This window comes from Embiotoca jacksoni, unplaced genomic scaffold, assembly GCF_022577435.1.
Source record: "Embiotoca jacksoni isolate LCO1_2020_lvr unplaced genomic scaffold, fEmbJac1.0.p SCAF_43, whole genome shotgun sequence".
In the NCBI taxonomy this organism is placed as follows: domain Eukaryota; kingdom Metazoa; phylum Chordata; class Actinopteri; family Embiotocidae; genus Embiotoca; species Embiotoca jacksoni.
The window spans coordinates 2,047,857-2,075,673 of NW_027185396.1; the positions used below are offsets into that span (position 1 = coordinate 2,047,857).

Genomic DNA, 27,817 nt, shown 5'->3' on the forward strand with positions numbered 1-27,817 from the left:
CATATATCTAGATAGATCTATCTATCTAGACCAGTTATTTATCTAAACCAGTATTTCATATATCTGCTCCCCCTTTCCCCTTTAACAGTTTGCTTTATGATATTGACATGTATGGTAATTGTATGCACCCTACAGAGCAGGTCATTCCTAAAACATGAACTCCTGCAGCATGAAATAACTTTGATCTCATGGAGTTTTAAAACGGAGGAAAAACAAGATGAAGGCACATTTTAATTTCACTCGTACTCGGGTTTGTAGATGAGTTTGCGGATCTCTTCAGTGGAGGACGCACATTTCATGTCCAATTTTCTCATTTTGAAAATGATGAAAAGTAAAAACTTTCCAATGTGGCTTTATAACGCTGAAATAGAAGAGAAACAGAAGTTTCTCTTTACTGTTTGTTAACCTCACAGCATTTTATAATGAACCTTTAATAGAGTCAATTACAAGGACACAGTTGTACATTGCAAATTGAACCTGCCGACTGATAGCTGCAGCAGAAAAAGCATCTTATTTATGGTTCTATGTGCTGCGTGACATCAGATGAGTCCTACGTCATATTAGATTTTAGATTTCTTAAATCAACAGAGACCCCGTGTCAAAATCTAGTTTAAACTTCGAAACAGGGGCCGACAAAATGTACAATAATTACTTTTAGGAACATGAGAAGTGTTTCAAAAAGAATCCCATCATCCTTTCATTAATGTGAAAGAATAAAAGAGAATAGACATTTTTAATAAATCAGATATGCAGTGTAATAGTGAGAAACAGAAACGTCCAGAGGCAGGTAGAGAGCACTTCTTTTATTTTAAATATGTCATCATTGGTTTAGCCTGCATACAGTGACGCATCAGCACAGAACTACACAGTACAGAAGTGGACTGCTGCCACGCCAGCTGCAGCTCGGCCAATACGAAACATCGACGGTCAACATCAGACAGCCAGGTCAGGTGAACTCCATTTAAAACTATTTATTTGCGATACAAAAAACCCCACTAGGATGCCCGTGAATCAGCGTTTTCTGTGGACCACGGCGCAGACGTCAGTCAGGCGGTGTGGTACTTTACTGACGGTGGCAAAAAAAAACAACAACAACAACAACACAAAGAAAGTCGATCGTCATCTACACTAGCATCGTCGGTTCTCAGAGATAGAAAGTTGGCATCTGAAAAATACATGATTGAGGTTGTTACACAAAATAAGGTCAGGGGGAGGTCCCAACCTGGTCGATTGCTCGGCCCCCGGCTGTAAATTTCAAGCATTTTCCCTTTTTTTTTTTTTTTATTTTAAAATTCGTTATTTCTAAGAACAAAAATAAACTCCAATTGATGCGCGTTGATGCAGATCCCGTCTTTCCACCGTTCAACCTTTTGTATGGCTTTAAATGTGGTTTAAAGACTCGGCGAGATGAGAAGGCAATAAGAAAAAAGAAACAAAGCAAACCGGATGCAAAGCTTTTTGACACGTACGTACTAAAGTTTCCATCGGGGCCTCGAACATGCAGACAGGAAGTAACCATGTGTCAGGTGAGAATACGTAGGCACACATTTTTAACTATCTACAACTGTGACTGGTTCTCCTTCACGCCAATTAACCCTCTCACACTTCACTGAGCAGATTAGAAAGAAAACAGTGGTTCTATGCAGAAATGCCCGTTTTCTGTGGCACACTCCTGCGTTGCACCGTTAAGGCCTCCTGGACGTTTGTAGGTAGCCGTTAAAGTTCAAATCTAAGCTTCATCTCTCCAACAGAAAATCTGTGCTTTTCATTTTCCTTTGTTTTTTTTTTTTTTTTTTAATATAACTCAAACATTATAATACCAGTACGCATCGACTCAAGAGATGAATGTCGCTACCAGGGCTTCATTGGTGTTTTTGTACTTCTCAGCGTAACCATGCACAACCAACACTTAAAAAAACAAAAACAAAGAAAAGAAAATGGGACCAATTGAAGATGAGGAAGGTGGAGGTTTGTAAGGTTGTGGCCCGTCGTTTCAAGGAGGAAGAATAGGATGTAAAAATAGGATGAACTCAGTCACAGAAACAAAATAAGACAAACTGTCGTAGTTTGATGAAATAAGTTGTGGAACTATAAAGTCGAGCCTCAGACTCTCCCAACTTCTCTCCAGGTCGCCCGTGTAGGAAGATACCTGTAAGAGACGAGAGAGGAAAATATTTAATAACCTTAACAACAGAACTTTAAAATAAAGATGTAGTTTCCTCTCAGAGCTCAATTAAACTCAACTGTTTTTAGTATTTATGGGATTCAACAGCAAAATGCAAACCAGAACTGTAATCAGGCATAAAGTGCAAATAAACAGTGTTAAGTCAACAACTGTAAATATACATACAGGCTATAAACAGTTTGAATAGTTTGCACCAATATAAATATACTATATGGGTATATAAATTATTGAATAAATTCTGTGAATTTGAGTAAACTAAAATAGATGTATGGCAATAGAACAAACAGTGTAAATGTTGATTTACAAATGTATACAGTATAAATATTATATAAATATATACCGTATAAATATTATATATACGTAGTATAGATGTTATAGGATAGCCTGTGTGAACATTAGTGTACTAACATGAATATAACTTATAAGACTATAACTGTGTGAATGTCAGTAAACAAACAAATAAATAAATATACGCGTAAATTAAACAGTGTGAATGTCAGAAATATAAATACGTACATGTAGGTTAATGATGTGAAATCTAGTAAACTAATATACATGTATGGTTATAAAACAAACGCTTTGATCTTGGTTTACTAATATAAATACAGTATACATGTTATAGGATAGAATATAAGTGTACTAACATAAATATGAATTATAGGACTAAGTGTCAGTGTATCAAAATAAATGAATATAAATATATATATACAGGTTATAGAGGAACTGTGACTGACGATGAAAAGGAAGGGCAGTGAAGCAGCTCTCCGACTGAATGAAGCGCAGCGCGGCGACGTCGTCGCAGCAGCAGGAAACTGCAACCTTCACGAGGAAGCGTTCAGTTTTGTTGCTTGATCGACATCAGACCCTGAGATTCAGGTATTTTTGTGACCGCTCGGTAGGTGAACGTTTGGTATTTCACCATACACCGGAAACTCGATCTGAGATTGAGAAACGTGCTTTTCAACGTGCTATGGGCGTGCGTGTCGCCGTGTTGGAGAAGCCTGTTGCCACGGCGACACAGTTCAGGTGGTCTGCAGTGAATGTTTTCCCCTCTCAGAAGGTCCCGGTAGAACTCGGTGTTGACAGTCTGACTCCGGGGGACGAATTGACGGTGACACGACCCCACCGACGTCACAGGAAACCCTCCCGGTGATTTTCTGAAGCATTTCGAGGGTCTCGGTTGAGGATTTTCCGCAGATGTGCCCGGACCAGTTTTCACAAAAACACCTGATGCTCAGGTGCTGATTTTGATCAAGCGACATCTTTAACTAACAGAAACATATACAGAATAAAAGTTCGACAAAGACCAGTGTGAATGTTGGTGTACAGTGCGGTGCTAACATTGGAGACATAGAGCGTCTAAATGTGCAGCTGAATTCACACCATCACATTCACCATATTCATATATTCTATTTAATTCCGTTCCTGTGGATATAAATAACTAACGCAGCTCATTAATGAGGGCAGGTATTCAAAGTAGCTCACTTGTAAATGCACTACCAAGGTCCCTGTTTGAAGACAATAACAATAATAATAATAATAATAATAATAATGAACTCGTTGACGAGCTTTCTAACCGACAGACAGCTCAGCTCTCAGCTCACAAAGCAGGACGAGGGAATTCAACGTTACGGCAGCAGATTCATCACATAATAGAAAACACCTGTATGTTTGGTGACTCTGAAGTTATGAAACCATCACAGACAGAAAAAAATCCACAAAAATGGAGCAGTAGCTGTTAGATTATCCTCCATCCTGCTGGCTGTCTGATGAGCGTCAGGTCACCGATGAAAACACCTTAAATACGGACGGTACGATTATCGTAGGAATCTTTACGATGAATCCCAGTTCAGACGAGATGAGGCCGTTTGAGAAGCTGCAGCCGTAGCTTTGAGACTTTACGGTTTTAAAACGTAACGCACGACAGCCAATCAGCTGCTAGTAACAAACATAAGCAGATGCCTTTCATTGATTTTTTTAGGGGTGGTTTTGTTTTCCTTGGAGGACGTCGCGGCCGGACTGCGACGCTCTTTGGACCAGTTCCACAACACCACCATAGCAGGCGCTCACCGACGTGCGCGAGCCTCCATCACCACCCGTACTGTGGTCGTGATGTCTGCACGGGCCTTCGAGGACCGCGTCCACCAACAGAAATCAGATGATTGAGGTTCATCGCGGATTACTTACGCAACACAAAAGAAAACATGAGACCTTCGGGAGCGTTTCATTCCAAACCCAGCAGCTCGACGTCAAAGATGAGGGTGGCGTTGGGCGGGATGATGCCCGGATGGCCTTTGTTTCCGTAGGCGAAGTCAGGCGTGCAGGTCAGCTTGGCCCTCTGACCGACGCTCATCTGGAGGGAGGAGGAGGAGGACACCGACAGAGGAGACAGCAGGAGGAGGAGGAAGACACTTAATTGGATCATAACAGTGTCTCTGCAGTGGAAGTCAGATAATAAGCCTCAGGACCGTCGCAGTGAAGACATGCTGCTTACTAATCATGCCAAAGTATTTCTGAATCTAATCCTCAGTGCTTCAACTCTTCACTGCTTTTTTAAGAGATACCTTGTTGGGATTTTAAAGATTCCTCAGAGTGTAAAGAGGACTTAAAGGTGCAACCATGAATCTACAGGACGTCCAGACAGGCAAGTCGAAATGCTGCAGGACTGACAGTCAATAAATGTCAATAGATTCAAATATATCAGCAGATGGGTTGCAGATATACTCGCTGTTGAACCACGTGTTCACGTTGACGGCTGTTTGCGTGGTATTTGTTCCTGTACTTGACTGTGTACTCAGCGTGTTACTGGAGGACTCCAGCAGAGGGCGCACCAGTGAACCAATGACCCCATCAGAACATCCTGATCTGCCTGATGTAAACAGTAAACATGGCGACACTACTTTGGTGATTCTGGGGTATGATAGGGCGACGAGACACGTCGTCGGCTCCGCCCACATTTTGATTTCTCAGGATTTTTCGCCGTCCACGGACGTAACGGTTTCAGACTTGTTTCCTTTTAGCTTTTCGGGTCCCTGCCGATGTCACGTCTTCATGCTGCCCCGACACCGCCCTCACTGGTCATGCGCATGTCGCATCTTGCGTTTAAAGCACGTATATCTACCGCCTAACAACATGATTGGCAGCAAAATGCAGTCCTCACTCTGGTACCAGAGAACCAGGGATTACGTTAAATTACCCGACGCTCCTTTTCTAACTTCACTGTGTTTCGCGATGAGAGATCGAGTCCACTCCCGGATTAGACCTGATTATTTGTGGAAGTATTTTCAGAGGAACCACCAGAACACGGATCAGGAGTCACTTCAGCCGAGGAAACCTTCATGAATGAAAACGTATCGAATTTGTATTTCATGAGAGAAGTTGATGCTTTTTGAATTGGAGCCAGAGGTTTATTTGGAGCCAGCCCCTAGTGGCCCTCAGTGGTATTGCAATTTAAGGCACTTCTGCATTGGCTTCACTTTTACGTCCAATAAGAAGCTTGAAAAATATGGGATTTATTAAAGTTTTTAGTGATGAGTCGACGAGGTTTTAAGCCGCTGTGATTAACAGTAACAAAAGTGTTCCCTGAAGGTCTGATGGTGCAGACGGAGACTCCACAGTCCTGCAGCAGTCACACTGCTTGTTTATTGAAGTGTGCAACTTCATACATAAAACTTGTATAACTGCTGTCTTAAGGCCAACAAAACAAATTGATTTTTTTTTTAAGCCCTCTAATGTGGTTTTGTGGTTTTGTGGCCTACCTGCACGACACCCTCCTCCCAGCCTCGGATCACCTCCTGCTTGCCGATCTTGAACCGGAAAGGCTTGTCCCTGTCGCGAGACGAGTCAAACTTGCGTCCGTCCGTTAGGGAGCCTGCGAACGAGGAGACGGAGAGACGAAAAATCCAGCCGTTACCTCTGAACGTGCACAAACTGGTGAAACGTGCACAGGTCAGATACGCTCAGCGGGTCGAAGCTGCGTTTCATAAAACCACGAGAAACAAATGGCATCTTCTTGCGTGACATCCTCCGTCCCTGCTGTGTGGACACCGAGTGAACCGACGCCGAGGATCTCAGAAATAGCAGCTGCAGCTGTCTGCAGGGTTTCAGTCCGACAGTCGGGAAAAACACAAGCATCAGTCTGCAGGAGACTATTTACGCCGGCGCTATCACTGTTATTAGCACCAGCGAGGCAGGATATGTGTGTGTGTGTGTGTGTGTGTGTGTGTGTGTGTGTGTGTGTGTGTATGTGTGTGTGTGTGTGTGTGTGTGTATGTGTGTGTGTGTGTATGTGTGTGTGTGTGTGTGTGTGTGTATGTGTGTGTATGTGTGTGTGTGTGTGTATGTGTGTGTATGTGTGTGTGTGTGTGTGTGTGTGTATGTGTGTGTGTGTGTGTGTGTGTGTGTGTGTGTGTGTGTGTGTGTGTGTGTGTGTATGTGTGTGTGTGTGTGTGTGTGTGTATGTGTGTGTATGTGTGTGTGTGTGTGTGTGTGTGTGTGCGCGCATGTTGTTGGGCACATCAGCGGGGCAGTTGGCGAGATGCAGGCTGTAATCCAGGCAGCAGAGCGGGTGTCCTGTCCTCCTCTGGACATCCAGACAGCAGCCTAATACAATGATCTGTGAGGGCTGAAAGGTCCAATCAGAGCATCCACACGCTGCTTTTTCCTGTTTCACCAGAACACAACATTTCCCCATCAGGCCGCTTCCTGCAGACGGAGCCGGCTCCCTAAAGAACTCTGGAAAATCCCAGTTTATGATCTTCACAGATGTCTGCGTTTAAAAAGAAGGAGCTGCCTGTGTGATGGAGGATTCTGCTTCATGGTGCATTTCAAGGCTGCTTTGTTGGCTGACAGGAAGGGAGAATGGCCCGGGGAGGAAATCCTGTTGATTGTGTGATATTAAAAAAGTTAAAAAAAAAAAAAAAAAAAAAGCAATAGAGCCTCACAGCTAAAAAATAAATCTAAAATAAACGTCTGCGCAACATGGCGAGGCCCAAATCTGGTCTTACTAGGAGTTATGTAATGTTGAAGTAAAGAGGCTTGTGTTACAGACGGAGTTATGTCCGTCTCACCGGGCAACGAGACGGAGAGCAGCTTAGCCAAACCGAGAACAGGTGCAGACAAATATACAGCGTAGCAGGCCGCGAGGCCAAAGCCCCTCCGGAGACTCGTTGGGCTGCCGGTGCTTCATGTCGGGGGGTTTGTGCTGGAATTAAACTGTTGTGTTTTGTTTTTTTAATGCACTACAAAGCCTGCTGTCTCTCGACTGCAGCTTTCTGAGGCCGCATGTCCACCTCGTGATCCTTTAAATGACTGCAACCAATCACAACGGTCCAAAAGGCATTCAAGAAGCATCGACATCCTTTTCTGACACGATGTCACCGGAGCACACGGCGTGAGCAGAAGGAAACATTCGGGGCTTTTGTAATCGAATTTAAAATGACATGAACTCCAAATAAAAAACTATATTCGTGTGAATAAATGTGCAATAAGGTGTAATGATGTAATAATGGTGCTTTTTAACGAAGGCTTTGCTGACAGTGTGTTTGGATGTTATCACACACTATCACAGCTGTTTGTACAGAAGACAGAATATAGATGTTATTATTCATTTTAATTCACTTCTTTTACCACATTGTTTTAACAGAATCATTTATGTGAGATTGTTCTATGAAAAAAAAAGATCTGGATCGACACACCGGGTCAAAAAACCATCACAATGAGGACGGGATCTACAGCAACGACAGCTGAAGACAGGAACCCTTCTTCATGTCTGAGGGGTTCTTCATGTCTGAAGGGTTCTTCATGTCTGAGGGGTTCTTCATGTCTGAGGGGTTCTTCATGTCTGAGGGGTTCTTCATGTCTGAAGGGTTCTTCATGTCTGAGGGGTTCTTCATGTCTGAGGGGTTCTTCATGTCTGAGGGGTTCTTCATGTCTGAAGGGTTCCTTCATGTCTGAAGGGTTCTTCATGTCTGAGGGGTTCTTCATGTCTGAAGGGTTCTTCATGTCTGAGGGGTTCTTCATGTCTGAAGGGTTCCTTCATGTCTGAAGGGTTCTTCATGTCTGAGGGGTTCTTCATGTCTGAAGGGTTCTTCATGTCTGAGGGGTTCTTCATGTCTGAAGGGTTCCTTCATGTCTGAGGGGTTCTTCATGTCTGAAGGGTTCTTCATGTCTGAGGGGTTCTTCATGTCTGAAGGGTTCCTTCATGTCTGAAGGGTTCTTCATGTCTGAGGGGTTCTTCATGTCTGAGGGGTTCTTCATGTCTGAAGGGTTCTTCATGTCTGAGGGGTTCTTCATGTCTGAAGGGTTCCTTCATGTCTGAAGGGTTCCTTCATGTCTGAGGGGTTCTTCATGTCTGAAGGGTTCCTTCATGTCTGAAGGGTTCTTCATGTCTGAAGGGTTCCTTCATGTCTGAAGGGTTCTTCATGTCTGAGGGGTTCTTCATGTCTGAAGGGTTCTTCCTGTCTGAAGGGTTCTTCGTGTCTGAAGGGTTCCTTCATGTCTGAAGGGTTCTTCCTGTCTGAAGGGTTCTTCATGTCTGAGGGGTTCTTCATGTCTGAAGGGTTCTTCGTGTCTGAAAGGTTCTTCGTGTCTGAGGGGTTCTTCATGTCTGAAGGGTTCTTCATGTCTGAGGGGTTCTTCATGTCTGAGGGGTTCTTCATGTCTGAAGGGTTCTTCATGTCTGAGGGTTCCTTCATGTCTGAAAGGTTCTTCGTGTCTGAAGGGTTCTTCGTGTCTGAGGAGTTCTTCGTGTCTGAAGGGTTCTTCGTGTCTGAGGGGTTCTTCGTGTCTGAGGGGTTCTTCGTGTCTGAAGGGTTCTTCGTGTCTGAAGGGTTCTTCGTGTCTGAGGAGTTCTTCATGTCTGAGGGGTTCTTCCTGTCTGAAGGGTTCTTCGTGTCTGAAGGGTTCTTCCTGTCTGAAGGGTTCTTCGTGTCTGAAGGGTTGTTCCTGTCTGAAGGGTTCTTCGTGTCTGAAGGGTTCTTCATGTCTGAGGGGTTCTTCATGTCTGAAGGGTTCTTCATGTCTGAGGGTTCCTTCATGTCTGAGGGTTCCTTCATGTCTGAAAGGTTCTTCGTGTCTGAAGGGTTCTTCGTGTCTGAGGAGTTCTTCGTGTCTGAAGGGTTCTTCGTGTCTGAGGAGTTCTTCCTGTCTGAAGGGTTCTTCGTGTCTGAAGGGTTCTTCGTGTCTGAGGAGTTCTTCATGTCTGAGGGGTTCTTCCTGTCTGAAGGGTTCTTCGTGTCTGAAGGGTTCTTCCTGTCTGAAGGGTTCTTCGTGTCTGAAGGGTTCTTCCTGTCTGAAGGGTTCTTCGTGTCTGAAGGGTTCTTCCTGTCTGAAGGGTTCTTCGTGTCTGAAGGGTTCTTCGTGTCTGAAGGGTTCTTCCTGTCTGAAGGGTTCTTCGTGTCTGAAGGGTTCTTCATGTCTGAGTGCTCCCTCTCAGACGCCTCAGAAGGTCCCAGAAGAACTCATGTTGAAAGTTTGACAACCTGCTAACAAACAACTAGTTTTGCTTAAAAATAGCTAAACTCAAGTTCACAAACAGCTAACAATGCTAACAACCAGCTAAAAAAAAAGCTAACAAACAGCAAATTGTGTGAAAAACCACTTTAACTCAAGTTCACAAACAGCTAACATCAATAACACCCCTCAGACATGTCAGAAGGTCCCAGTGGAACTCAGTCTAACTCTGGGGGACGAATTCACGGTGACACAGCGTCACAGAACTGGACTGCTTTCTCAAGAAGAATAAAGGTTCCTGCTGCTCCCTGTTCATCATGTTGAGCGGCATAGAGACATTTTTGGGGGGATTTTTAACCAAAACATTTTTGTTGGACAAAACAAGACATTTTAAGACCCTGTAAGGACCATTTTCTGTCCCATTATGTGATGACATTTCATACATCTAATTATTAACTGACTAATCAGGACAATTCATTAATTCATAATTAAAATAAGCCGTACTTATAATAATATTGGTCCTATAGTGTGTGCTGGTGGAGACATGAAGAATTAAAAGATGATATTATAAACCTCTACAGGTGCAGCTAAGTGACCTGTTCAGTGACCCTCACATGTTGGAATAGTTCAAATAATTCGGTGTCGGTCGCATCCTGGAGTCTCCTGAGGAAACATTAGAGGAATAACAGAGTGTCTGCAGTCGCCCAGACGGTTATAATCCGCTCAACCAACCCCCCCACGACCCCAGAGGAACTCCAACAAAGACCGCAAATGAGACGGGATTTAAACCCCCGCTGTCTGCCTGTCTGTCTGTCTGCCTGCCTGTCTGCCTGTCTGTCTGTCTGTCTGTCTGCCTGTCTGCCTGCCTGTCTGCCGGTCTGTCTGTCTGTCTGTCTGCCTGCCTGTCTGCCTGTCTGTCTGTCTGTCTGTCTGTCTGCCTGCCTGTCTGTCTGTCTGCCTGCCTGTCTGTCTGTCTGTCTGTCTGTCTGTCTGAACCCTGCGGCGGAATCTGTCTCCGTTTTGTGTTTCTTTTTTTTTGTGCATTTCTTAATTCACCAGATGAGACAAACGGAGATCTTCACGAGGCCGGACTGGAGCGCGCAGCATTTTTACGCAGTGGTGGATCCAGAGTGTCCCCGGGACACACCACCTCCTCCTCCTCCTCCTCCCCCCTCAGCACCTCCTCCTCCTCCTCCGCTGCTGCTGCTGTGGACATTTTCCCAGACAAATATAGCTGAACACGTTTGCGCTTCCCGGGAGTGAAGGGGTTAAATTTCCCTGCAGTGACTGACAGTCATGCCTCTTTGCCCCGCTGAGGAACCATGAACCACCGCTGGGGAGGTTTGAGGAGGAAAAAAAAAAAGAACGTCTCCGGTGCGTTCCGTGTGTGCTCCCCGGACTCCGGTGTTACCGACACCGCTCCGGTTTGGAGGACCGACGGCGACACTTTGTGCGGGATTTGTGAGGATCACCATGCGGAGCTATTTTTCAGACGGGCGGAGGAGACAGTTGCCTGCAGCCGTCACTCCACTTGAAACGGCCTTCAGGAGATCCACGGCACGCGCTAACCGTGCTGAATGCGTGTGTGCATGCAGGAGTTACAAGTTTTCTCACGTGAGACTCACCGACATAATGCACCACGCACGTCTGTCCTTTTTTGGGGAAAGTCCTTCCTGTGGAGACACCAAAGAGGCGCTTAACATAACGGGCACACGACGCAATTAAAGCGCTGGTTCTGCGCCTCTATGACAAACATGCAAACACATGATGTGAGCAGCACAAACACGGTTCCCTGCGCGTGCAGTTCTTACCGTCACCGGGGCTGATCGTCTCGATTTCGACTCCCATGTTGGCGGTGTGTGTTGTGGGCACACGGCGACACTCCTCCCGCAGTCCGTCTGTCAGCTCGCTGCTCCGCCGGATCGTCTCCGCTCTCTCTCTCTCTCTCTCTCTCTCTCCACGGAGACCGGCGGCTGTTACTCCCGTTACACAGCGGCACTTCCGCCCGAGACCTTCAAAGTAAAACACCGTGGACGGCTGGCGGAGTTGGCCACCTGGTGGCCAGAGCGGAGAGCTACACAATCACAAATCACTCGGATTAAATTAGTTACATAAAAATGAATGAAAAAAATAATAACAAATCACGAGAATTGTTTTTGAATATCAATAATTCTGTTTAAAAAAAAAAACTTAGCAATATCACTAAATATGACTAAACCTTTTTTTTTTTGCAGTTGTAAATTCCTTCCTGCAAAATAGGTAAAAACTTAATTGGAAGCAAAATGATCTAAGCATGTCATGAAATACTGAAGTCCAACCTGAAACTGTGGTAAAAACGTACTTTGATGTAAATCTTGTTTAGTTTAATTTGCATTTCACAAAAATAAGAGAACCACAAATTACTTCCAACAACATTCAGCTAACAACAATAAGAAAATATTTGACCACTTACCGTCACCAGCGTGAAAACTTTTGTGTTGAGTTCCTCCGTGTATTCAGACAATGAAACAGCACCTACAGTCACACACGATTTATCCTCAGAGACCCTTAAAGAATCAACATCCACTTTTTAATCTTGTTAACAAAACAACAACAACAACTTTTAAATATGAAATATGGATGAGCAGAGAGGAGTTTTTAGAGGTTTAATCAATGCAGAGACGGACTTTAAACCGTTTTTGGGTCATTATGCAAGATTAGTACCTTATATTTATGCCAGTTTGTGATGATAAGACACAGGAGATCATATTACTAGTCATAATAGACATTTGGTAAATTATAATGATGTAACCTCATTAATAAATCATAGTTTAAACCAGCCAGTGACTGAGAGTTCAGGAAGGACTTAACATTCATACTTACAGTTCAGGATCTGTGAACAGTCCCGGTTATCAACTCTGGAGCAGCTAAATGGAATTCAGCCATGATTCATCGTTGGCATATTTACATGTGTTTTTCTGATTGACAGACGAAATACCAGACCAGCTCTCACAGATTAGCCTGAAACCCTTTTGGTTTTTTTGGGCCATAATAAATTGAAGAATGCGATCTGAGAGTTGGTGTTTTGTCCATTTCCATCCTCATCACAACTGTACGTTTCCTCTCCATTTCCTATCGACATGCCCTGCACAGAAAAAGGCTGTTTAAGGAGGAGACACCTCATTTATAGTAATCTAACGAATGCATCATAACCCTCTTCCTCCTTATTTTACGTGCTGATAACAGCATTTTTTTTTAACTTATCAATAATCAAAAATAAGTCATTTTCCAGCCACGATCACCAGACTACTTCTGGAGTACCTACAGAGAATGAAATGCTTTTATTGTGAAGGTGCGTTAAGTGGCGTGTTTTTCTTGACCGGCTTGACAGCTGCTAGGAGGTGTGTGCAGTGACTCTGTGCACGGTGTGTTTATGATGAGTGGTTCTTATTCTCTGATGAATATAAAAACTCGTACTCTCTGATTCATCGCCACATCTTAGAATAAGATTTACTGAATATTGGGGAACTAGAAAAACGAGTTCTTCAGAGAGCAGCAGAGACGAGCGGAGCTTACTGCAGGTTCTTGTCCACAGCTGAGCGGTGTTGAACCACCGAGGAGGAGGAGGAGGAAGGACGGCAGCACAATCACAAGTCCAGCCACAGAAACAAGGAGAAACCGGAGGACCGCTGTGATCACCTGCAGCTCTATTCAGCTGTGATTCAAAGAGCAGTGGAAGACATTCACTCTCCAGCTTTTGATTTCCGAACTTTCCTCGTGACTCATTAAACTGTGGCTCGAGAGGTTTTGGGGGCCGCTCGTGCCGGCCGTGGAGAGCCCGCGTGGACGCGCACGGCCTCGGAGACCAATGTTGGATTTACAAAATAGATGAAACGGGCACTGCAGACGACTCCGGTCTCTTATTTCCACAGCGAGTCGCTCTCAGACAATAAAAGTTGAGGACCACAGTCCAACCGTCTCTGATGACGCAGACCGACAGGGACACTGATGTCGTTCACACGTGCCGAGTCTGTTTTCATTCAGCGTCCAACCACAGCTGCTCATTTCAATCCGACTTGTACAGTACTCACTCTTAAATCCGACTTGTACAGTACTCACTCTTAAATCCGACTTGTACAGTACTCACTCTTAAATCCGACTTGTACAGTACTCACTCTTAAATCCGACTTGTACAGTACTCACTCTTAAATCCGACTTGTACAGTACTCACTCTTAAATCCGACTTGTACAGTACTCACTCTTAAATCCGACTTGTACAGTACTCACTCTTAAATCCGACTTGTACAGTACTCACTCTTAAATCCGACTTGTACAGTACTCACTCAGAAGTTGAACTGACAATATTCAGGTCTGTCGGTAAAGAGGCAGAAACATCACTGAGTTCAGTTTCTACAGACTGAGATATTTCAACAGTGTGTTTGTTCATGAGCTATTTTTCAGAAATGTGAATCCACAATTTTTTAGCAAACAAGTCAAACATTTATCCAGAACCTTCAGCTCAGCATTTATAAATTAATATTAGCTACTTTAAACATTTACTTTTAGCTTCAACATCATTTATTCTTTTTTAACCTTTTAAACATTTCATCTATCAACCAGTCATCATTTAAGTTATCTATTATTTTATTAACCATTTCCGCTGTTCGTTCTTACATTTAAGTTATTCTACTATTTACTGAATACTTTGAATATTTACGACTTGAAGCGACTTTGTACATTCTGTCTAAACCTTAATTCATTACTTTTAGCTAATTAAAAAGTTACCATAACTTTTATAAAAGTATTTAAACCATTCATCTACTCCTTTTGCCAGTAACTTTTCCCCTTTTAATCAGTGATCAATTATTACTTTTTCACCCATTTGTCCATAACCATGTATTTACCTTTGAGCTTTTTCACCCTGATATCTATTCTAACATTGATCCAGTACTTGTGTTTGTCTATAATCCGTCTGTTTATAAATCATTTCAAATAACTGTAAAGACTTCTTTCTTACAATATCATGCTTAAATCACAATATATGAAATATAGATATATTTGAATCATTTTCTTTTTTCCAATGAGTTGATTCAATCCTTCCAGCTCCTGCTCCCTAAAGCCCCCCTGGTTGGGAATCACTGGCGTAACACTGCCGCTGCATGTTCGCGTGGTCTTGCACCAATCAGTGAATTTTGTGCCTCACTTTTGAGACCCTTCAAAAAAGATCTGAACACAAAGTATGAAACACGGATCATTTTGTCTGCGGCGATAAAGATGGCCACAGCAGAAAAACAAGCCCATTAACAAAGCATCTGGCAAAAGGGTTTAAATAAAAACTATTCACGTTTCATCACGTTACCTCCGGCTGTCTTCTGAGAAACACCTTTTTTTCTCCAGCTCTGAGTTTCCGACGCAGACTTTCTCTCCTTTTCATCATGGCAGACAAAAGAGTGAAAGAGAGGAAGATAAAAAGGTGTCAAGTCTCCGACTCTCAGCTTCACGGGCAGCAGTGAGACTGTGATTTGGCTCTCGGGCATCAAACAAGCCGTCTCGCCTCCTCGCTGGTGGTTCTCAGAGACCGCAGACTTTATTCAGGGCTGAAAGAAAGTCACGTGGCTTCTCTGGATTATGTACAAATAATAAAGTGTTTGTATTTACGTGCTATTGTCCTAAAAAGCTGTGAAAACGACTAATAATCACACATAAAGTAGCAAGTGACAGTTTTTAGTAGTCAAGTTAGAAATAAAACATCTTTTGAGTTTTAAGGTTTATTGTAGAAAATAGTTTGACTTTCCTGCCAACATTTTTTACATAATATTTTTTTATAAATTGGGTCTGATTTCTTGTTCGAGCTGATAAAATCCTACTTTTACTGAAAACATAGAAAGATGATAACATTTGATGAAGTCAACATTTGGAACTATTTCAACGACATTTTCTACCTGTATAGGAGATTCTGGTCGGATTTGCAAAACTAAATTTGAATGTTTGTTTCCACGAAAATAACAACAAAAGTACGTTCAAAACACAAAACAATAATTCTTAGGACCTAAACAAGCAGCATCCATCAGTGATGTCATCATCCATCAGTGATGTCATCGTTGGTTTGTGAACGTTATGAATCCTCCAGTTCAGATTCTGTCCGTCACCATCTTTGTTAGTTCGGAGCGGTTTGGAGCAGGAAGTGACCATATTTGGACGAGCTGGGGGAGGAGCCAGAGGTGGATCTAACCGATCTGATTGGAAACCTGACGATACTTCGTCCCGCCCACCGATAGCTGTAACCTGACTGCACCACAGGCCTGTCAATCAAACAGACACGCCCCCAAAAACAGGTCTTCTTGAATCTTCTTTTCTAATGAATGAGGGATTATTTTCAGATGGACCTCCAGAAAACTAATAAGAAGGAGTGACTTTAGCTAACAACACCGAGATAACTGATGGACACATTTTATTCACTTTGGATTTGATGAGAGAAGTTGAATGGGAGTCTATGGAGCCGGAGGCTTTTTGGAGCCGACCTCTAGTGGCACTCGCTGGTATTGCAGCTGAAGACAAGTAAGTGTTCTACGTACCGTCTCTGGGTCCGACGTGTACCTGCTGTTGGAAGTCATCCATCTGCTGTAAATTTCTTGAAGAATCCAGTTTCCACGGAAGAGAAATCCACGTTTCTGAAAAGTCACTGATAATCTGATGGATACGCTGACCTGCCGAGTGAAACACCGACAACAGAAGTGGACCTTCATCAAACCAAAATATTAATAAAAGTTCAATAAATGTAATAATAAATGAAAACACAGGACAGGAGGTTGTTTATACATCAACCATAAAATGGATTTATTTTACCAGAGGTCCAAACCTATTTTATGTGTGTCCCCAGGATGCATAGAAGATGTCAGTGTATCATCGCAGTTCAACTTCCACTACTACAACCCAGTGTTTACAATCTATGTATTCTGCTGCTCGACCGTTGGTTTGATAATAAAGCCGCGTGCAACTGATTTTATGTCACACTATATCAAAACGCCTAACTGGGACAGGCCTACAATCTGTAGAGGGGGGGGAAAGAAACATATGGAGGGGGAAGAAGGCAGTTAAAAAAAAAAAAGATGTCCATCTTCCTCTGAACACGGACAGGTGAGGGTCTGGAGGTGAGGACAGGAGAGTAAGGCTACTGGTAGAAGAAGAAAACAACAACAAATCCTCAGTTTTGTCTCGTCGTTGCACTTCTCACTCCAGCATCATGCAGAGAGAAATGGAAGCGCGTACAAAACTGCCGCTGCACTGATCTGCTGAGGCCCTGATCGTAAACAATGAAGGGCCAGATTCAGGTTAATAGAGGAGGAAAGATGTTAATGGGAAATAGACAAAAGGTTTAGTGAACATCTAACTGCTGCTCAGAGAGCTGGACGGTGGCTGTCAGGTAACTCACCGCCATCCGCAGGCTTTCAACAGGCTCTGAAATGAACTCCATTCAGGAAGGGTTTTTTTAAGTTTCTCTCCTCGTTACTGTCTGTCACACACCACAGACAGGGGGTGGGAGGGGGGTGGGGGTGGGGCTGGGGGAGCAGAGTGTTACGTTTCACTTTAGAAAATCAAAAAAAAAATATATCAGAAATTAGAAGTCCATACATAAGTCCGTGTTTTCTCCTCCCTCAGAAGGGGCAGCAGATTTCACAGGGCTGCAGTTGCTCAGCCACACCACCGGGAGGCAGAGCAGGGGGGGCGGTGGGGGCGAGGGGGGGGGGGGGTGACGCGCTCACTCTCAATTTAACCGCTGGACGATGACGGCGTTGAGGAGGTTGGCCTGCTGCAGCGTCTGGCTCTCGTCACACAGCTCCTTGTTGGGGAAGGTGGTCATGAGGACGAACTCTCGGGCGGCCATGGCGGGCCGGGCCGCCACCACAAACTGCCGCAGGTCGGATACCCTGAGGGACACGAGGACACAGCGGGACAGGAAGTGAGGTTACAGCCTCGTGTTTGTGGGACAGGATTAAATACGGTCAACATACGGTTAATATGTTTCGGTGTATTTAAGTCGTCACGCTGCTGGAGGTCGTTTCAAGACGACATCAACGTACAGAAACATCCAGCAATAAAACAATGGAGTTCCTCTTTCAATTATATTACACAACAAAGTAATAATATATAGTTTTAAAAAGATGCTAAAACATTCTGGGGCATCTCATGGGCTCTTTATTTCTGTTTTGATGTTAAATGATGATATTTACCTGGTTGATCATGGTAGAGGTGTCTGTATGTTCTTTGAGTTAATTGTTTTATTCGGTTAGTAAATCAATGTGTTATGTTTGTGTATTCTGAGTTGTATTCCATTAGTGACAAATGACCTCGTCCATGAGGCTGCTGCTCAACATGTGGAGGAGGAAGAGTTCATACAAAGACATTAAGAAGTCTGTCAGGTGATCAGAAATAATTATACTAACAATAGAAAATGAACCGAGGCAGATCTGTTGAAGACTGTAACTGAAGACATAAATAAAATGATGTCTCCACACCGTCCCTGAACTCTGTGACCAACAGGTAAAATGTTGGAGTCTGATTCAGTGATCTCTGCAGGAGTTTATGTGATTTCCTCCTAACATGGCCGTTGGTTCCAGCTTCAGTCTTCACCGTGGTTACAGGCCGGAACGGTTTCTTCAGCCACTCTGAAGGCTGATGACACCGAATCAGTTCCAACGATGGCTGTGGATCCAGAGTTTCAGCCGACAGCCTCATCACGTTTGGTCGTCAGCGTCATTTTTGTTGTCTGATGACAGCACGAGGAAAAAAACCTTCCACTTCATTCATTATCACAAAAATAGGAGCTGCCAATAATGACTCAGCTTGTGTTTTAAGGTCCCCTTAGATGCACGTTGCTGTTCAATAAATGATGTGAGAGTTCTACATGACACAAAGTGGGAGATATTGATGAGATCAGGATTTAGTAATTTCCACTTTCTCCCATTGATGTTTAGTGTCTCCGAGCAGCTGCTACAAGCAACACAAGCTTGTGTTCAGTAAACAGCTGAGTGGTAAGATTTAGTTCAACTTCTCTGCCTCTGCAATCGTACCATATCTTTGTTTTAACGTTTTAAACCTTCCACCAGAGGCAGATCTGTGATGCATTTTGTGTTGAAGAAGAAGAAGAGGGAAACGTGGCCAGTCAACATTTCCACGGATGCCTCACCTGTGAGTGTGGTTGAACTTCTGCACCAGCTTGCCGCCGTCGGCCAGCCGGATCTGAATGTTGGTGACGGGCTGGGAGGGGTCGAGGTTCACAGACGTGGTGGCTTGGGCCTGGCTGGCAGCCTCGTCCTGCTGGGAGGTGTCCGGAGCTGAAACCAGGTCTGGAGTGGCACTAGAGGGAGGAGGCAGACTGTTTTTGTGTTAAACTGTTGCCATGGTGAATAATACATGAGCTGCGACACATTTGATGGGATGTTACACCAACACATTACTTGATTTATCTTCAGTCCTCTTTCAGCAGCAGCACAGCTGTTTCCTGCCACAGTTTGGTTTTCTCTTTTACTATTTCAACCCCATTTTCAATCTATTTATCAAATATACTGTCTATTGTTGACTGCTATCAATTTTATTTCTATTGAGATACTGAAAGATTTCATGCAAAATCACCTTTTTTAAACGATTCAGTGTCAAACTTCTGCTGTCCTGTGATTCTGTGAGCTACAAAAAAACAACCCAGTTTTCAGCTCTGCGACTTTGTACAATCTTTAGAGAAATAATAATGCAGCCAACTCCTCAAATTACCTGAAGCAGGAGACTTCTAATATTTGGTAAATGTGTAGTTACTTCCAACTTGTAGCTTCATGTCAGGTAACAAGTAAAACTGAGCCGTTCACGTATAGAGAGCTCAGAGGATTTACTTTGTTTTGAAAGTGATGTACGAAGGTGGATCGATAAGTTGTGAGACGGCTCCTGTTGCAGCACCGTCACCTGTCAAGTACACATGTACTTTTAGTCAACTTATTATGATTTATTATTTAAAAAAAATGAGAATTCTTTCAATTTATCTGAAAAAAAACCCAACTTTGGATATTCATAGATTTTTCTGGACAGTGGCTGAATCAGAATAATGTGTCCCTGAGCAAATTGTAAATTGTTTTATTTGGGTTTGATGTAAATCCTCGTCTCTGATTGGTTATTCCTGTTTATTCAGGCTTCACAGAGTTACATTCAAGAATTTAAAGACCATAATTAAACCCTCATTTATTTTCAGTACTTCTCAACAGTAAATAGCAAATACACTGATTCCTGAAGATAAATAAATTACATGGAAAGTAGCAGAAAATAGATCAACCAACTGAAAAAGATCATTTTATACTCCAATCAGCATTTGTCCATTATGACACGCTGCACTTCCTTGTTATTTTACAGGTGCATCATGTGACCAGCTGCTCAATAACCATATAGAAAATCATGCGACAGAAAAATGTGAATTTGACTTGCACATATTCTTTCACTTTTAGAATGACGTCTCACAATGACATACAAAAAATATCATGTCTACAGCAGGCATGGGAAAATATCAAAATTGTATTAAATATCTTAATATTCTAATTAAAATTAAGATATTAAGAAAAGATATTTTAATACATTACTGTATACGTCTTTTCTTTATAAAACAGAATTCAATGTGTTTTATACCTCTATCCTTAATTTCTGCCTGCATGTGATTCATCAGGAGCTGCTCTTAAAAATGAATCTTCTACTTTGCTGGATTAACATTGATATCTGTGACTTACTGTAACTTTTCTTTGCTTTTTAACAAAGATTGTATTTATTCCAAATATATTTTTTTTTCATAAAATGAATCAGCAATACAAAGTATAATTTACACTGCATGTGTAATTTTGTGCTATTAACATGCCATTATTTTACGATCATAAGATGTAAATATGCAGTTCATGTAATACCAACATCAGTCACATGACTTATTAGAAACCAGCCATGTATCTGGAATGGGCCGACACCTAAAGATCATTCATGTCCACGTAGAACAAGTACGACCGGTTTGCTGCTGCTCTCTGATCCGGTACAGAAACAATACAGGCGTCATCTTATCAGATGAAAAGCAGAACTGCTCATCAGCCTCACCTTCCCAGCTTCTGTCCTTCACCTCCGAAGGCTCTGAAGGCCGTCTTGGGTTTGGCGAAGTCCTCGTCCCGGTGGTCCTCCATGTCCAGGTTGACCTGGCCGCCCCGAGACCGCTGCCTCAGCTCCAGAGGAATCTCCCTGCAGGTTGATCACATCGATCAGGGAGGTGACTCGCTAAGAAAGAGCTCAGTGCCTGCATACATATTTCTATAGATCTGTGGAACATAGAGTGAGTTCGGTCGCTCTCACCCTCTTCTGATCGCCTCGAGGAAGTTGGCGTTTCCAGGATCGCTGTAGTTTCTGAGGTCTCCGTTATCCAGACTGAAACCTGTCTTCCACAGCTTCAGCACCACATGTACCTAACACACACACACACACACACACACACACACACACACACCACATCATGTACTGCATATAAACCAACAGTCTTGAGTAGCAAACTGCAGCAGCATGATTTCAAACAGGACTTTTTCTTTTAGTGTGCAGCAGTTTATCTCGTCACTGAATGATTGATCTATATAAAACATAAAAGATGTCTGAGATGTTACAGGTTTAGTGTTGTCAGGATTTGACCCCATCTGCTCTGAGGCTCAGCAGCTACTTTTAGAGCTAAATCAGGAGTAACATGCTTGCAGCTTTGGGATGTTTTGTGAACATGGCCACAGGTATAAACCTACAAAACGTTACAAGACTCAGCTCATGGCTTTCAGATTTGGATTAATGATTCGTAGGTCTCCTGGAATTTTGTTTAATCAAATCTGTTAATTGGTGTTGTTTTATCACTGAAAATGTAACAGTGCCTGGGGCATCGACCCTAAAGGGTGACTTACTGCCAGGAAATGTGAATGTAAAAAGAGGAAGCCGGATGTGTACTCACATCCTGCTGGCTGTTGCCACCTCGTCTCTCTCCGGCCACGTAGGCGGACTCCTCCTCAGGAGCTGCCCCGAGTCTGTAACCTCCACCAACGAAGGCCTGGGAACATGAATAAATTACGCTGTGTTTGTAATTCTGCTTCCTCCCGAGTGATCGTCTCATCTCGTCTTTCTTTTCTTTTGTTTTTGACGTACACATACACCTTAGGAGAATCACTTCACCTTAGCTCTACTGGGCTCTCCTGGTCCCCTCCCGCTCCGGTCCAAAGGCACAGCGCCGTGCTCCCGGGCCCCTTTGAACAGATCCTCCACCACTTCGTTGGAGCTCTTCTTCTTGGGAGGCCCAACGATCTGCTGCCCGCTGCGCTCCGATCCGCCCGCGAAAAACCTGACAGGCAGACAAAAAAGGTTTTATTTCACATTAATTGCCTGTATGTTGGTTGTTGTTTTTTAACACAGAAACACACAAGACTTTGGCCTCTGCATTTAACCAATCTGTGAGCTGTTGGGACCTTTGATCCCTGAAACTCGTCTCTCAGTATGATCCGATTCTTCTACCAAAGATTTGACCGTGGTTCTCTCACGTCGGTCAACTTTCACCAAGAAACCACGATTACAAAGTGTAAAGGGACCAGCGGTGAAGTCGGTACCACCTCCCACATAAAACAAGTCATCTAAATGTGTTCATATTGTGGGCCACTTCACTCTCAAATTATAAAACCTTTTGTGAGTGCGATCTCCGTTTCCTTGGCAACACATGGGGTATGACCAAGAACTGGAAAACAATCAGTCGCATCAGTAGACTCTTATGTAACGTATGCAATATTTACTACTCCAGGAAGTAGTCGGGCCCTTAAGTGCGTGACTATCCGTGGTGTTACGGTACGGGTGCTCGGAGCGACCAAAAAGGACCAAAAGAGACCCGACTTCACCAAATGGGTCATTTAATAGAACTAGAACAAGTAGAAACTACATTATATTACATATTATATGAAACTTAACTCCAATTATATATTACACCGAGGAGGAGGAGTGATATTTCGTGTGATGTCATGATGATTTGAGGACGTTCCAAATGTTCAGTTGACCAATCAGATCTCTGGGTCGGAACCACTTGTTGTATAAAGTCGAATAAAGCCTGATGACATCACACATCCATTTAGTGCTGCAGAGGGAGAAATCCAACAGTGGATTATAAACTAAACTACAGTCAACCCGTTGCGTTGACTAGAAATCCATCTTTAGCAACACTCAATAGAGGCGACATGTTAACCAGCTTAAAGAAGTCGTACCTGGAACGGTTCTCAATAAACAGATGAGCCTCGTCAAAAGTTAACCGGTGGACTTTCTTGACTTCTTCATGTTTTTGAGACCATCAGTTGTGTTGTGTTGAGATAATGTTGACATACACATTGAATAGCCCCATTTATGTTCAGTAGTAATCCATGTTATGGCAAGAACCGCTCAACTATGTAAAGACAGCAACAGTTCTCCATTTAGAAAATGTCTGTGACAAACAAGCAAAACAAACACTCGTGTCCCACGTGAGGACTGCGCTCCAGGAGAGGAAGGAAAGGTGGTCTTTACTGGTGAATTCAAGACGACGCTGAACCAGCATGTTTACCACAGCAACACACCGACCCATCTGGTTTGAGCTTAGCGTCTGTGTTTGTCTGTTGGACAAAGAGGTAAACTGATGGAAGTGCTGCATCACATGAATCTGGCCTCCACAATCACCCAGCTAAACCCCGCTGAGACGGAGAAGCAGCCAACAGATGGTCAGCGTACGAGGGAAACTCCTTCAGGACAGCTGGAAAAGCTGCGGGTGACGACCTCATCAGGCTGGTTGATAACAGAAAGCTGTTATTGAAACCAAAGGTGGAAGAAGAATCTAAAATTTTAAACTTTTTGTTGTTGCTATCGGCACAAATCCAAATGTGTGATTTCATAGTTTTGATGTCCTCAGTTTTGTTCTACAATAAACGGTCCAGTGAGTAGGAGGTGTGTCCGAACTGTCATAGACATTAAGGAAACACATGAAAATGACCTGAGCTACAAAATCCATGTAGCTGCATTATGTTACTGACAATATGGGAACTAAAACAACCAAAGAAAAAGATGCCTCAATCCGACATTCATAGCACACTGGACAAAAGCCAAGTTTCCCCCATAAAACCAGGTGAGACAGCAAAACTTTCAAAACACAGTAAATATCAAAAGTCATCGTTCACTGCAAAGCTGAGCTAGAAGGAATGGAAATGATGTGTGATCCTTCAATTGACTGTGGATGAAACGGTTTGTGTTCTTCAGTTCAGTAAAAGCACTAAAAGGCCACGAGCAGCCCACACGGACCGCTGCACCGCCCCGGCAGCAGGATCTGCCGACGCTGCAGAACGAGCGACCGGCTCGCAGTGAACGAGGTGGAACCAAAAATAGTTTGGTGCATTCTGGAACCAGCCGCTCGCTGTGACGTCCTACCGTCCAGGCACTCTGAGGACGAGACGGACAACATCGGCAGCCTCCAACGACAGTCAGAACACATTCAGGAGAGTGAGATCGTCCTCCAAGGACGACTGCAACACAAAAATGAACTAGACAGCCTCGTTTTTTATCAGTGTTATCAGTTTTATTCCCTCCGACCCTCTTAAGTGTCTTTAAATATGACAACGAATCCCTAAAAGGGCCATGAAAGCTCCAGATGGAGCAACAAACAGACAAATATCTCTTGTATGGTCTTTTGTTTTTTTAAATCTGTTTATTTATATATTTTTGACACTTTCACTAAAGACAAATAAAAAGTGGACGCTGGGAAGTGAACTTACCTTTGGCCTTCTTCCTCATCGCTCTCATCCTCTGCCTCGTGCATCAGATCTCTGAAGGAGGTCACTCTGGGCTGACTGCTGCAGAGGAAGACGAGGAAACGTTTTCATACGTTACAAAATCACAGTAGTGGTAAAAGAAACAGTAGAAACAGAATAAATATGTTACATGGGGTACTGTTGGACTTTGCACTTGTAAATATGACTGGATTTGGATCAGAACAAAGCCGGGCTCGGCAATAACGGTTGCCATTGACAACGATTTCAGGGTTTTTCCCTTCCATTGTAACACGTAGGCCAAAGTGCTTTTTCTACAGAACCTGAGCTGAATGGACACAAAACAACAACGGTGAGTCGGGGGGGGCGCCCAACACTCGTGTGTGTGTGTGCGTGTGTGTGTGTGTGTGTGTGTGTGTGTGTGTGTGTGTGTGTGTGTGTGTGACATCTGACCAGAGTATGAAGTGAGCAGTACCGCTGTGTGAACATTGCAGTGCAGAGTTGTGACCAAGTGATGTGATCGTTGGTTTGTGAACGTTATGAATCCTCCAGTTCAGATTCTGTCCGTCACCATCTTTGTTAGTTCTGAGCGGTTTAGAGCAGGAAGTGACCATATTTGGACGAGCTGGGGGAGGAGCCAGCGGTGGATCTGACCGATCTGATTGGAAACCCGACGATACTACGTCCCGCCCACCGATAGCTGTAACCTGACTGCACCACAGGCCTGTCAATCAAACAGACACGCCCCCAAAAACAGGTCTTCTTGAATCTTCTTTTCTAATGAATGAGGGATTATTTTCAGATGGACCTCCAGAAAACTAATAAGAAGGAGTGACTTTAGCTAACAACACCGAGATAACTGATGGACACATTTTATTCACTTTGGATTTGATGAGAGAAGTTGAATGGGAGTCTATGGAGCCGGAGGCTTTTTGGAGCCGACCTCTAGTGGCACTCGCTGGTATTGCAGCTGAAGACACTTCTGGATCAGAACCATTTTACAGACCTGAAGCTACGAACACTTTCATATCCAGTCTGTAGGGTCATGACCAAAAAGCAGTGATGTGATTTCTGTTTATGAAGGCGAAGAGAACTGAGTTATTTGACTTTGAGGAGAAAAGTTGGGAGTTACTCATCAACATCACAAATGAATGTGTACATTGATTCATTCATACAGTATTAATTTCTCAAAATGTACGGTGAATAAAATAAAACAACCATATTTTCAGTGCTGAGAAGAAAATACCCACTTTTAAAAGTTAGTGTTTATCAGTGAACAAGGTGCTGCATATTTTACCTGGGCCCTGCGGACCGGGACACCGAGGAGCCTCCCTCGGGTTGAGGAAGCGTCACTATGTCGTCATCGGCTCCATCCTCGAAGAAACTGGCGAGTGCAAGCTGAGGGAAGGAGAGGCATTCAGACAAAATGTAACGGCAATACAAAACATGCTTTTAAAACAAAGCACTAAGACAGAAATGAAAACAAGAGTTAAAGTTACAGTGCAGGTTAAGAAATCAATAATTATTGGATTTATTAAAATGCATCTTATTTTTGCATTATTTTTTGGTGGAGAAAAGTTTTCATGATGGCCAATTTATCCGTTGATCCCAATATATCGGTAATAGTCCAATAGCTGGCTGATAAAATCAGCTGTCTGATATAATCAGCTGGCTGATATAAGAACAACTCCACTGGACTCTGCTACCAATGATCCGTCCCTCCAGGATTTCGCAGAGTTTTTTTGTGATTGTTGAGATCAAATATGTTTGATTTTGCGGTGGATTTTCTTTAAAAAAAAAAAAAAAAGATGTAATTTGCAGTTTTCAGTGAGGTTTTTTTTGCATAAAATTGCAGTAATTCTAAAAAATTGCAAGTTAAGTCAAAGTTGACTTTTTTAAAGCACTCACTGATAAAGGAATAAATATGTAATCACTTCCTGTGATAATAATCCTGCTGCACATCACAGAAATATTCTGGTTCTCATCTTTTATTTATGTATTTATTAAACTTCGAGGACCGTGGAGATAAAAGGTCCTAGAAGGTCCTAGAAGGTCCTAGAAGCTGCGTATGTTTCCAGAACAGACCGTCTGTGACTGGAATATAGAAACAAGGACTACATCAGCTGTCAAAATAAGAGCTTTAGATGCTGTTTAATTCATGTTCATTCAACACATAGACCTGCTGGATGAAACCAACACCTCAGCCAGGAGCTCGATAACTTCACTCCATCTACGTTGAGGTTCCTGCGTGATTTCGCGTCAAACAACAGTGATGAGTGACGTATATTCCGTTTCTCTGACGTCATACTGACTGTGTAATAAAAATCCAACCATATCCCATTCTTCACTTTCATTTTTCTCAGATTTAAAGCTCCCTTTTCCTTTAATCACGGTGGCCGGTACGCGTCCCGGCTCCGTGTCCGTGTTCACCGGGACATCCGACATCACAGCTGCTTCACTTTCTAACGTTAATCTAGCGTTACGGGCTAACGGTAGCTTAGCACGGGTCACTGGACTCACGGCGGACCGGCCAGCCTCCTCCGACATGAGCCGGCAGCGGTTCTACCAGCCGGGACGGCGTCCGCTCCCCGGCTGTGTTACAGTCGTGCCGGTGGAGAGAGGAAGAAGCGCCGCGGGTTCAATTGTCAAAGGGTGACTTGCACAAATTAAACCGGCAACACGGGCTAACACGTTAGCCGGCGAGCTACTCGTCTGACACCGGTCACAGAACCGCGTTTCCCTTTGAAAACGTCCACCGGACGGTCCGCCGCGACTCCGTGAAAAAGCACCAAAGTACCGTACCTGTAAATTCCAGCCAGCGGACTCCAGGAAGAACCGGGCCCTCTCCTCGTCCACATCAGTAACAGCGACGAACTCCCTCACTGACTCCTCTTGGCTCGCCATTTTGATTTGCTCCTTCGAAGACTCGTCCGCTTCCACCTGAGGAAACAAGCAACAGATGGATGGTTCCTACGTGGTTTCAAACGAGGGACCACAACAAGACTTAAATTAAACATTTAAAATGAAACAAGTTGGCTGACGCGTGGCTCAAAACATGCTCCTTTTTGTTTTTAAAGAATATGATCACTCTTTTAATTTGAATAGCTCATACGGTGTCTTTTTTAGAACCAGTTTTCTGCGCTGCTGACATTGTTTTGACCAGTAGGTGGCGACGTATCCACAGATTACGCAGAGCAGTCACTTTGGAACAAAGGCCTTAAAGTATTGACTCCACGATCAAAAACAAAACACGCAAAGTGTGCACATGCCTGCCTCAGACATTTCCGTGTTAGGTGAAGCGTCAGTTCATAGCTTTTTAATTACAAACATATTATGTAACATTATTCCTCGGCTTAGCGCCTCTGCTTTTATTAGTAGAGTATTTGTCTTTAGA

The 27,817-nt window shown here is 43.5% G+C and overlaps 2 protein-coding genes across 3 annotated transcripts; both read right to left on the reverse strand.

The window, feature by feature from the left end:
• Positions 1-788: 788 nt before the first annotated feature.
• fkbp1ab (FKBP prolyl isomerase 1Ab) lies at positions 789-11,596 on the reverse strand. Its single transcript, XM_069169154.1, has 5 exons — positions 11,449-11,596; positions 11,263-11,310; positions 5,944-6,056; positions 4,373-4,538; positions 789-2,149 (listed from the first exon to the last, which is right to left on the reverse strand). Exons 1-4 carry the CDS (start codon positions 11,483-11,485, stop codon positions 4,410-4,412), a joined length of 327 nt encoding a protein of 108 aa, XP_069025255.1. The 5' UTR covers positions 11,486-11,596; the 3' UTR covers positions 789-2,149; positions 4,373-4,409.
• Positions 11,597-16,425: 4,829 nt separating this feature from the next.
• Positions 16,426-27,353, reverse strand: nsfl1c (NSFL1 (p97) cofactor (p47)). 2 transcript variants are annotated; one of them, XM_069169172.1, is made up of 9 exons: positions 27,226-27,353; positions 25,721-25,821; positions 24,430-24,504; positions 21,830-21,995; positions 21,612-21,707; positions 20,981-21,090; positions 20,732-20,869; positions 18,804-18,974; positions 16,426-17,544 (listed from the first exon to the last, which is right to left on the reverse strand). In XM_069169172.1, exons 1-9 carry the CDS (start codon positions 27,325-27,327, stop codon positions 17,382-17,384), a joined length of 1,122 nt encoding a protein of 373 aa, XP_069025273.1. In that variant the 5' UTR covers positions 27,328-27,353; the 3' UTR covers positions 16,426-17,381. The 2 variants fall into 2 exon arrangements, with proteins under 2 accessions (XP_069025273.1, XP_069025272.1); XM_069169171.1 differs by having other exon boundaries at positions 24,430-24,507; positions 27,226-27,352.
• Between the last annotated feature and the right edge of the window lie 464 nt (positions 27,354-27,817).

Coding starts and splice junctions, on each gene's coding strand:
- fkbp1ab (XM_069169154.1), bottom strand. CDS start 11,485: ATGGGAGTCGAAATCGAGACGATCAGCCCCGGTGACG. Junction 6,057..11,262: donor GTGCGTGGTGCATTATGTCG/GTGAGTCTCACG, acceptor CCTCGTTCGCAG/GCTCCCTAACGGACGGACGC. Junction 4,539..5,943: donor GGGAGGAGGGTGTCGTGCAG/GTAGGCCACAAA, acceptor TCCTCCCTCCAG/ATGAGCGTCGGTCAGAGGGC.
- nsfl1c (XM_069169171.1), bottom strand. CDS start 27,327: ATGGCGAGCCAAGAGGAGTCAGTGAGGGAGTTCGTCGCTGTTACTGAT. Junction 25,822..27,225: donor CCGCTGGCTGGAATTTACAG/GTACGGTACTTT, acceptor TCCTTCCCTCAG/CTTGCACTCGCCAGTTTCTT. Junction 21,091..21,611: donor GTGGCAACAGCCAGCAGGAT/GTGAGTACACAT, acceptor TGTGTGTGTTAG/GTACATGTGGTGCTGAAGCT.